Consider the following 12,412-nt stretch of genomic DNA (forward strand, 5'->3'; position numbering starts at 1 on the left):
GGGTTCGATCCCCGGCTCCGGCGGCAGGTTAGCCCAGCACCATGTGACTCTGGGCAATAGCTCGCTTAATCTTCCCAACGGCCCCCAGCGCCTAGAGACCCTTACGGGTGATTGTGCGCTTTACAAATGTGGATTAATATTAATACGGAATCCAAATTTAAATTCTTAAGTTAAGGTTAAGTAGGATTTTAAATTACAATTCAGAAATTACCAATTTTAGCTGACCTTTCCTTGCCTTAGTCCTTTAGTGCCTGCATTCTGTCTCAGGTCACATGACTGGGTGTAGCTGGCAGTTGGGCTTTGTGTATTCCTTTCAGACAGCCACACATAATGGGAACTTAGATGTGACTAGATGGACTATCACTGGCAGGATGGGAAGGAGGAGCTGGGCCCAGCCTCACTTACACCTGAATAGGTTGTGTCTTGTCTCCAAAGGGCTGCATACCCCTGTAGTTAATCTGGAGCCAAGGCCAGGAAGGCTGGGCATTTGTACCCTACAAAGGCAAAACAGTATATAAAAGAAGGACCTTAGACACCACCACTTCAGTACACTTCTGGACCTGTAAATACTCTGCCAGGAAGAAGGACTTCTGTGTGCTACAAGGACTGAATCACTACTGGACTGCTGCTCTGAAAGAACTGCTGCCCTAATGTGCAGACCTGCTGCCTGATGCCCTCTTCCCTGGGTGAGAAGGACTGGACCTGCATCACTTGAACTCAGAGTGACTTCAAGGGCTAGTTGGCTGACCTCCTGATCTGAAGCCTCAGAGACATAACAGGCTTCCAACAACCTTGCATCTGCACCTAGACTCTGCCATCTGTGAGTTGTCACTGCCAAGTGGTGCCACCCCAGTCCTGGACCCTTAGAAATGTGCCAAAGGTGCTCTACAAGCCTCTGTAAGTGTAAGTGTGTACAGAGAGGGCTGAAATTGCACAGAGCTGCAAAGCTGCAACATATCACAAGCCAGCAATTTACAAGTCTATAAAATGATTAAATAAACAATAAAATGGTCCCACAAGTAGATCAATGCAAGCCTGTGACTGAAGGTTAAAGGATACACTCAAGCAGCCAGTAGCACTTGGTTAAGCGATGAATACGCCACTGGGCAGCGGCCAAGATTGCTGAAAGTGTTGGGCAAAGAAAACCAATGGGTGAAAGAGGTGGTTATAACGCCCATACCATGTATACTGTCAACAGAAGTTTTTTTTTAATCGCTTTGCGGTCAATAATCTCAGACTGAGATAGATATTAAAATCATTCAATCATGAGCAAGGGATTAACCCCGAAACCACTTTAAGGAGTTTTTGCATTATACACACAATAAATTCTCATCCACAGAACGCTAAATAAGCCTTTCTGGGCCGTCACTGTTGCTGGTTAGTGGAGTTTCATTTTTAGGTAAAGGTAACTGGATTCTTCTTGTTTTAACGAGATGGGTTCTTTACTTAGTAGTAATAAAAATAAATACATATCTTCTAGGTTCAGAAACTAATTTCACTTTCTATACAAAATATTGATGTGAAATGCATTGTTTGGATCAATGTTTTTCAATCTGTACTTTGTCCTCCATACCCGCCTTTCTGAAATTTTGCGATACCAGGGAGAAAAGTAAACCTCTCAAAACTGCCTATTTTATGTATACCAGTTTGTAAAAACTATGGATTTTTTGTGTGTTGGCTTGGAAAATAGAGCAATAAAATACAACAGTTGGATCCACCTTTCTATCAAAATGTTGTGAGCTCTCTCAAAGGGACCCGTCTTTAGTGTTTATCTGGTGCAACAATGGGCAGCGTTTATGCATTACCCTCTATTGGAAAAAACATAGATCAAAAATAAAATTAGAGCTAACTGAAAAACCTGAATTGTGAATTTTAGCTTGGAAAAGGTTACATTATTGTGGGTAGGATATTTTTTTAAATAAAATGGCGCCATTGGTTCAGAATACACTTATATTCGATTATGTTAAGATCAACACACAGCCTGTGACACACTGTGTGATCCAACATCAGCCCAAAATACATTTTAAAGTATGATCATTACGCTTAGAAAATTGGTCCCCACTTGTGGGGGATGTAAAAGACTGTTGCTTGAAAGCTAAATAATATTTAGAAAACCATCAATACCTTTTAGAAGTAAGAAGCTATCGAATTGGAACTACTTTCCTAGTAAAGCACATTTTCTCCAAAGAGTGGTTCTATTCATGTAATTGTCGCATTACCTTAATAGTTCATGCAAGGTCTAACATTAGGCAACTCTTAAAGAACTGAAGCACTGGGTAAAGATGCTTGTGATAGAATCGATTAGTTTGTTAGTGAAGGAAAGTAGACATTTGCGAAAACTTACTCGAGGAGCCTGACGTGATCAAGCTGATAAGATGGCGGTAAACGACAGCAACTGAAAGTAATCACCATTCTTCCAGAATTGTCATCACCTGAAACAGAAGAAAATTCTCAATAACGTTTAAACAATATAACCATTCAGTGTAGGAATAAGAGGTGCAGTGAAGTTTTTTTTAGTCTTTTAATAAAGACTCTTTATTGAGATTCAAAACTAACAATTTTTTCGCCCGACATTTATACCGTGAATACCAATACAATCAAAATCTACATACATACATTATCACTACCACTTACTTATTTCATTCCCCTCTATTTCGGGTACTTGTGTGTTTTAGACTTTAGCTCTGTTTAACAAAACCTTGAGATTCTTTAAATGGATTTACCCCTGGATAGAAAGGAAACCACTTGTCGGATTATAGACAGATTATAAACTCAGTCCCGAGGCTAGTGAATTCTCGCCCTTTGTTTTAGTATTTCCTCAACGTTCTCTCGGACTATTAGCAGTGGACAGATGATGTTTAGCTGTGAGAAGACCATCTTTACGCCTCCTCTGTTTTATGGCCAAGCTAGTTCTATATAGCTTAATCCCCATGTGTCATACTTATGCACCACAGGGACAGAGATTTTATGCGTCTCGGATGAAGCCATCCCATATTTCCTCAAATTTATCTTACTGATCATTTAGAATAGATGTAGGAAATGGCCATCTTGAGTATGGAATTCCCACAGATTTTTGCATTGACTGTCATTGTTGGACCCAGTACTCTGACCACTTTACCCTTGATACCCATTTCCAGCCATATTTGAATGGCGTCATGATCGGACACCCCATTAAGAAGACTGTATTTTTGGTGTACCCAAAAGTGGGGGCAAGACCAAAACATAATCAATACGTGTCCATGTCAATGCCGCAAGTGATGAACGCACAGTCACTCTCAGTGGGGTGCAAGACTTCATGGGTTTACCATGGAGAAGTCTATCAGCAGGTCTCCCAATATTCGTATATCCACAGGTGAATGAATCAAGGGGTGATCAGAACTAGGTTCCATTCTCAACCCACATGTGTCTTAGTTTTGGCTTGCTGACACAATATTCTGGAAATGGCAACCAGAGTCCTCATTTGGTATGTGTTGGGGGTGTACATTGACCCAATAAGGAGGATCTATTTGTGTGTTGAGGCTCTGATAAGGAAAAAACGGCCATGTGGGTTCCACCATAGTTTATAGATTCTTAGTGGCAATTATTTCGCAATTCTGAACTTTTGTGCCTTTTTCTAAACTTTCTGTGCCTTTTTAAAAACTTGTTGTGCCCTTTTCCATTCACGATTACCTTCTACTGAACTTTCATACTCTTCTGCTCTTTTCAATCTTTTGCATTCCTTAAATCCTTTTTCTCTTGTGCTCCTTCAGGCCCCCACTGCCTCCTCTTCCTTCTCTTGTGCTTTTTCATCCACTCCTTAACTGCTCCCACTTCTTCTTGTTTCTTTCCTGGTCTCATTCCCACCAATCCACACCCACCGCCTCCCTTCCAGGATCTACTTAATGGCAGCTACTGCTCAACCATGCCGCACCTTAAGGTAAGCCCATCTGCACCTGGAAGCGCCCAGCACCACGACCCCTGGTCGGATCACCCACCGCCACTACTCAGCACCGGCCCTTTGCATGCATAACTCAGGATGCCCATCCACCCTCTGCGGTCACACTGCCCCTCTCAACACAATAGGACTTTTCTCCTGCTTCCTCTGCTGCTTCACCTACAGTAGCATGCCCTTACACTCACCTCATACTCTGACTCCCACACCACCCACTCATGACCTCACCAAACACCACACCAAACACTCAGCAAAAACTCAAATGAATGCTCCTCAACAAGAGCTTGCTAAAGAAAATGCTATTAAAATCTGGGATCTCCTCAGCAGCAGCAGATCAGGCCCCTTCCTATCAAAAACCTAGATGAATCCCACATCATCTCCCAATATCGCTGTGGTCATCCCAGCAGGATACAATACGGTACGGCGAGACCATCTTCACAAACTAGGAGAACTCGTCATCATTTACAAAGACACCCTCAATTGCTACACTGCCACGGACCCAGACACCCACTTCATGGAGCACATGCACTTCGGCCTACAAGCCAACAACAGACCCACCTTTATGGGCAACCTAGCATACAGACCGTCCGAACCATGAAGCAACTTCAGTAACCTCATTGTTGACTTAATCACCCCCTTCACCATCAACTTCAAGGACAATTTCCACCTGGAAGACCCCTCCGACCACTGCTCCACTGACATCCTCAAGAGCCTGCACAACATAGGACTTTCGCAGTTCATCACAGACCCCACACACAGTGCAGGCCACTCTAGATGTAATCTTCGCCTCTGGTAACAGCATCAGCTATTACTCTGCCTCATCACTCACATGTACTGATCACTCCAAAATCTATTTCAAAATCTCCATGCCACTAGCCAAAACTCCCATCAGCACCGAACTACCCAGCTGGAAATGGAAAGAATTATGGAAACTGACCTGTGCAGCGCAGTCAAAACAGCCCAACCAAACACCACCAACAACCTATCCAAGGACATTGCCAACGTTAACCAGTGGATTTCCAACTATGCTGAAGCTTTTGCACCCATCAAGCACCATATAACCAACAAACAGGCCTCCTGGTAAACAGAAGTCAAAGCAAATCAAAATAAAAAATAAGCATCATTTAATTTAAAAGATTAAATCGAAAAAAGCACATTAGCATATAATATACACACATTCATAAAATCTTAAAAACATCCTTTAGCACGTGTTATGTAAACTATCCTAACAAATTAAAATAATTAAAAAGTCTCGTATACAAAGCTTTAAAAAGCCAGGTCCGTAATTCATATTGTTTTCCAGCATCTAATCACAGCTTTCAGATATTTAGCTATTGGGCTAGTGAAAAGATCATATTCTAGAAGTTGTAAAATAAGAGAGGCTGGGCGGCATTGTCTCAAGCCTAAGACCCTTAATATAGGGACAATCCATCTTTTCCTTAACACAGAATAAAACTCACAAAATAATAAAATGTGCATTGTGGACTGAGTAGATAAATCGTCACAGGGCCACGGGCATAGAATTCTTGACCAATCATTCGTAACTGGGAAGGTTATTAATCTGTGAAAATTCCTTAGACGGAAGCGAGTCAGTAACATTCTATCGTACCCCCCTTCAACTGTGACTAGGTATGGGTGCACACCCGAATGCAATAATAGCTTTTGATTTCCATCACGGTGAAAAGAGCTCCAAAAGGTACTGTGAACAGCTGGAAAGGAAATTGAGAGCCAATCCGGACACTGACACCATAGCAACCTACAAATCAGCTCTCAGGCACTATCACATCCTTCTAAGAAACACCAAGAGTATATCCCGCACCGACCGGATCGAAACCAGTTCCAACAACAGTAAAGAGATCTTTGCCATCATTAAGGAATTCTCCACCGAAGAAGCCTCAGCCAACTCCATCACCCCCTCACAGGAACTCAGTGACAACCTCTCCATCTTTTTCCACAGTAAAAACGAAAAGATCTACAATAACTTCGACAAACAACCAAATCCCAAGGACATCGTCAGCAACCTCACTACCTCCCACACAATAACACACCTCACCAACTGGACAACACTCAGAGAGGAAGATACTTCTTCAATCAGGAAAAGCATCCACTCCAGGCCCCCCCAATCCCTCTGCCCACATTATATCTACAACCTAAGAGGGCCTCTGATCAGCAAATTGCTCACTCACATCATTAACTCCTCCATCGCTTGCGCAACCTTCTCTGAGGACTGAAAACATGCTGCAGTCTCAGCCCTCCTAAAGAAACCATTTGCAGATATAAAAAAAAGATTAGCAACTTCTGCCCTATCTCCAAACTACTGTACCCAGCTAAAGTTATAGAGAAGGCAATCAATCAACGATCAACTCACCAACTACCTGGAACTCAACAATATTCTTGACCACATCGAACCCAGCTTCCGAAGCAGCCGTAGCATGGAGACAGCACTCATCGCCGCCACAGACGAGATCCGCAACTTACTAGACTGAGGAGAAACAGCTGTCCTCATTCTACTAGACCTCTCTATTGTGTTCAATACTCGATCACAATCCAGCTTCATCAAAAGATTTCATGCAGCAGGCAGCCTTGGTCCAGCGCTAGAAATGAATATGCTCCTTCCTCACAGGAAGGGAACAGAGAATCAGACTCCCACCCTACACACTAATGCCAAAGACATGATCAGTGGAGTCCATCAAGGATCATCTCTCAGCCTCACTCTGTACAACATTTACATGGCACCACTCATTAACATCATCAGATTCCACGGCATCTCCATAATTTCCAACGCTGATGACACTCAGCTCACCCTTTCAATGTCCAAGAAGTCCTCCATGACCAGATCCAACTTTAACAAATTTATGATCTACGTAGTTGTTGTGAGTGCTGCTAGCGCGAATCTTTGCTGAATTTTTTAAACTTGCACTGAATTTTTAAAACCTGCACTGAATTGTAAAGTCCTGCACTGTTGTTGTTATAATTACGCTGAACTTTCCGGCACTATGCACCTTCCTCAGGCTCGTGTGCTCCGACCCCGGTCCACCACAGCTGTCGCTGCTTGAGTGGAGGGCGGACACACACGGCCTGACACTCCTCCTGGCACGCCCAACGCCTCGGCGGCAGGCGGAGAAGAATTTTAACCGCCATAAATCGAGCGTGCAGCGGGCGCGCCGCTGGCGCGCCGAAGGTGCGCCTAAGGTGAGCCCATCTGCGCCCGTCCGCGCCAGTCTGGGCCCAGGGCCAAGTACTATCTTACCTAGCTCCCTCCATTATACTCTAGGGATTCCCTTCTTCAACTTAGACAGGCCCCTTCGCCACCCTGTGCCCATTCCATCTCCATGGTGGACTCCCTCAGCCACTGCCGCCACTGCTCCTACAACCTCATAGCCTATGAGCCATGCCCTCCCACACACACCCCACTCAGTATGGCTCTGCTTAACTGAAGATCTTTGCCCAAGCACGCTCTCGAGATATCCAGGCTCCTCCAAGACTACTGCCTTGAAGTTTTGTTCCTTACGGAAACCTGGCTCTCCCCAGACTCTAGCCCTTAACCCGGGCTACCTGATCCAGCATCTCGACAGACCGTCTGGAAAAGGAGGGGAAATAGCAATAATATATAAAGACCATCTGTCTTGCCGTCTCATCGACAGCCCCATCTCAGACTGTGAAAATGCCCTCTTTCTCATCCAAATCTCCCCCCTGAAGTCTTTGTCTGGGACTCTCATCTACCGCCCTCAAGGCACCCCAGGGCAATTCTGCAGTTCACTCCTGGAATCTTCCCTTGCCTTGGCCGGTACCTCACCCAATTTCACCATCTTAGGAGATTTGAATCTCCATTTCGACAACTCTGGGGACAAAGTGGGCACCCAGCTGGCACTTGATCTTGCAGCATACCAACTCAACCTTTTGAACTGTCAACCCACGCACATAAAGGGCCATACCTTGGATCCCATTTTCTCGAACCTCGCAGATCTCAAAGTTTTGAATCCCGTCCCTATGCCCTGGTCTGATCACTTTTTAATCCCTTTTAGCTGGCACATTCCCGCTGTTCCCCGCCCCAAACCTGCTCCTAACACTCTAGAACGTCGCTGGTCGAAACTAGCCACAGATGAGTGGGGACGACTTTTGGAGCTTTCCCTTCCACCACACGATCCCGACACCCTAGTAGCAGACACTAAGTTCTCTGCTTGGATCAAGGACTCTCTTGATACAATTCTCCCTAAGAAACCTGCCCCTTCCCATGGTGGAAAGCCCAAATCCCCCTGGTTCAATAATGATCTTCGTCTCCTAAAAAAAAGTGCAAAAAATCTGTAGGAGCATGGAGAAAAGAGTTCGCCCCCCAAAAAAGAAAGAATACAACCACTTCATCCTAATTTACAAAAAGGCCCTCTAAGCCACTCAAGATGCCTTTTTCTAGGAAAAAATCAGATCCTCATCTAGTTCGTCCAGGGAAAATTTCCGCATTGTGAAAAAGCTTCTCAAAATTCCAGACACCCCCCCCCCCTTCCCTTGGACCCCTCCGGCAATCATTGTAATGAGCTGGCCGATTTCTTTAACAACAAAATTCAAAACATTCCCAAGTTTCTCCCCCCCAATAAATCAGACGGTCCTTCAGAACCCCTAACCATTGTGCATCAGAAAATGGACTGCTACCTAAATTCTTTTTCTCCCATTACAGAGGATACTCTTCCTCCCATTTTTCAATCTATTAAAAGTGGCTCTCCATTGGACCCAGCTCCAACACACATTCTAAAATTAGTTGCCTCGACCATCATTCCTTCGATGGTTAAACTATTTAACACTTCTCTGTCACAAGGCATCGTTCCCCCGAGCTGGAAGAGAGCTATTGTAAAAGCTCTCCTAAAAAAGCCCCACCTTGATCCCTCTGAGCTGTGTAATTTTCGGCCCATTTCACTACTGCCCGGAATTAGAAAGGTGGCTGAAAAATTCATCAATCAACAGCTCTCAGCTTTCCTGGAAGCCAATGGACTACTCCACTCCTCTCAGACGGGCTTCCGTCCAGGCCAGGGCACCGAAACCGCCATGATCGCGGTGGTGGGAGAGGCCAGAAAGATCCTCGACTAAGGAGGATCAGTGGCAGTGATCCTCCTGGATCTGAGTGCAGCCTTTGACACTGTAAACCATCTCACCCTTATCCACCGGCTCAAGGGACTGGGAATCACCGGGGCCGTGGCTGTCCTGGCTGAAATAGTTTCTCCACAATCGATCCTTTCAAGTGCTTGAGGGAACTTTCAGATCCCGCGTGACTCCCGTGCATTGCGGTGTCCCCCAAGGCTCCTCCCTGAGCCCTACACTTTTTAATGTTTACATGTGCCCCCTGAAGAAAATAGTCACCCCTCACGGTGTAAAACTCGTGACTTACACTGACGACACTCAGCTCGTTGTGTCCTTGAGCCAGCTGGACCACCCGTCCGATAACCTTCATTCCTCACATCTCAAACTTAACAGTGATAAAACAGAGATTCTGGTACTGGGCAATCAATCTCACTTCCTACCCAAGACTCTGTGGCCGCCCTGTATGGGACCCGCACCTCCCCCAAAACAAGATATTAAGAGCTTGGGAATCTGGCTTAACAAGGACCTTACGTTTAACACCCAAGCCAGGTAGACTGCGGGGTCCTGCTATGGTATCCTCCGGACCACCCGCAAAATCCTGCCTCTCCTCCCCCCGGACTCCAGGAAGCTCCTTATCCAGGGCCTCCTACTATGTAGACTGGGTTATGGTAACGCCCTTTACCTTGGGGCCCCCAAGAAAGTCATCGCCACACTACAGGTCGTCCAAAATTCTGCAGCCAGGCTGCTAACCGGCACTAACAGGAGCTCAGCAAAACCCGCCTTAAGATCGCTCCACTGGCTCTCTATCCAGGAGAGAGTACACTTCAAATCCCTTTGCACTACCCATAAAATTCTCTATGGAAAGGGATCCCCCCATCCTAAAAGAAATTATTAGACCTCACAAATCTTCCAGATATCTTCGGTCGGCCCACCTTCACCTTGCCTCCATCCCTAGATTTAAGAGGGCCCGCTCAGGGGGCCACCTCTTTTCCTACAACGCCCCAAAGCTGTGCCTCTGCCTCTGCCCCTGCACGCCGAATCCAATCTTTTTGCCTTCCGCAAGCTCTTGAAAACCTGGCTCTTCCCATAAATTTTATCTTCCATTCCCGCCAGCTCACTCACCAGCGCTGGGACGCTCACGGACAGCCATGCGCTCTACAAATCCTTCTTTCATTTCATTTCACTTTCCTTTAATTTCATTTCAAAGAGAGAAAGCAAAAACCTGCAAGAGTGAGATAAAAAGACAGGGATGATCTGGTAGTGGATTAAAGAGGTATGAGGTGGTTTTAAAACTACCAGCCTTGGTAATGGGCATGCCAAGGTTTAATTGCACCGGCCGCCAGCTTCTGAGCACAGCTTCGTGTACCGGCACTCTTTCTTTCATAAAGTAAGCACTACACATATGTAATACCTGTTGAGGCCCTGGTTTTACAGAGATAATGTTACAGTAAAGAATACCAGGCGTAACACTCATGTCCTAGAAAAATTCTGGCTAAATATGATCAAGAGTTCCCAGATGTCCAGAGGGTACAATGAAATGGGACGCAGTGAAGGGTATTTCTTCACCCGCTCACTGCAGGTCGCCAGATGTTTTTGTCCAGTCCAACAGTGTAGGTGGCGGTCCTTGCATCCATGTCAGGGCATGCACCTCTTGGCTAGAAAAGGCGCCCCTGCAGCCAGCCTTCCAATTGGGCTTTGTGGGGCAGCAGACCAAATGGAGGTCCACCCCCCAGAATTATTGGGGAATGGAGCAGTCCGACGACTGCTGGTGGTTTGGGCTACAGACATTCCCCAAGGTATAAAACCGGACATTTTGGGGTCCCCAGCCACCATTTTCAATAGGTGATACGGTGTTGTGGGAAGTGAATAATAGGGGTGGCGGGTACTTAACATAGGTGAACAACTTTGTAAAGTGAATTTTCTACTTTTGAAAGGCAAAGGGTCAAGTTTGAATATGTGATGTGCACCTGTTTCAATGAAGTGGTGTTTTTCACACAAACCTGGTCGGTGCTATAATCCCTTTTCCCTAATTGCCTTTGGGGCTTCAACCTAAAGAAGTATTGACTACATGGGAGATAGTGGAGGGTCATAGATAGCATTATCATAAGCTGCCTCCAGCATGCAAACACATCTGGACAATCCTGTGCCACATGAGAAAAAATATATGCTATGGGATGGTTACATCTACGAAATAGTGTGAATTTTGCCAGGTCAAAATTATGCAGGATTTATGGATTATAATACACTAAATAATACATTAGGTGCATGAATTTAAAAATGAAGAAATGTGTGCCTGCTATTTCTGGATACAAGGACAGTTTCTACCAGGCGAACAATTCTGTTTTTATTGCTATTTCAGTGTGGTCTTCGTTTTCTTTGTGGTCTTGGATAACAAGCAATAACTTTTGTACGTGGATTTGCTTTGCATTTGCATAACTGGATTCATTTTAGAGGTCAGAAATTCTGTACTCCACCATATTTATGCTGATATTGTTTATTCAGCTTCTATTTCAGGTTGTCAATTTGTTCATTCAGACCATCTCAATGAATAAGGATGAAATTAGAAAATTAGGTTAAATCACCCTATGGTTTAAAAAGTACTTTGAAGCACGGGTCGAATTGAATGGAAACCTTTGTTTATTTATTTATGTGTATTCTTTCAGCTGTCTGTGACTCTTACATAAGAAATTAACCGATCAATACATTAATACGTTCTAAACAATACACTGCAGGTATGAGGAATCAAAGAAATTTGAATTTTCTACTATTTAGTTAATCTTGATTTCCGTTAACTCTTCCTTCCCTGTAAAACATGCTTCTAATTTTATGGGTATTGAACTTCTAAAAGAGATAGACAAATAAATAAATAAATATATATATATATATATATATATATATATATATATATATATATATATATATATATATATATATATATATATATATATATATATATATATTACCTACTGGCGGTCGCCAGTAGGTATATATAGTTAGGATTTTTTCTCTATGGGATTTTTGAAAATTCTATGTCTAATAACTTTGGCGTTTGTGGACGGAATTGGCTGAAATTTTCAGGAAAATGGAACATTTTGTTTCTGAGCAGCCCCTGAAAATTTGGGGGGGTTTCGTCAAGGGGGGGCCGAGAAAAAAGGGGGGTCCCAAAACGTGTTTTTAACATTGAGTTTCCCATAGGGCGGTTGGCCTCACTTTTAGCCCGAACCGCTGAATGGATTTGCACGAAACTTGGCAAAATTGTAGGGACTGGTAGCCCGATGTGCCTTTGCTAGGTCTCAATATATGTGCTTCAGTGGATTTTGAGAAATTAACGTTCAAAAAAAGATATATATCTGTAACAGCGGACCGGGCAGCGCTCCGGTTCGCGGACTTTTCGCGGTACGGAGCTTTGTG

The 12,412-nt window shown here is 44.3% G+C and overlaps 1 protein-coding gene across 3 annotated transcripts in view; it reads right to left on the minus strand.

Annotated features, from left to right (window-relative positions):
* The window catches only part of ARHGAP8 (Rho GTPase activating protein 8), a 929,058-nt gene that overhangs the window by 650,359 nt on the left and 266,287 nt on the right, over positions 1-12,412 (minus strand). For all 3 annotated transcript variants that reach the window (XM_078673848.1, XM_078673847.1, XM_078673846.1), the window contains exon 4: positions 2,345-2,432. In XM_078673848.1, the coding sequence (XP_078529974.1) occupies positions 2,345-2,432 (88 nt within the window). The remainder of the gene's footprint in view (positions 1-2,344; positions 2,433-12,412) is intronic.

The sequence above is a fragment of the Lissotriton helveticus genome, chromosome 1_1 (genome assembly GCF_964261635.1).
Source record: "Lissotriton helveticus chromosome 1_1, aLisHel1.1, whole genome shotgun sequence".
Taxonomy (NCBI): domain Eukaryota; kingdom Metazoa; phylum Chordata; class Amphibia; order Caudata; family Salamandridae; genus Lissotriton; species Lissotriton helveticus.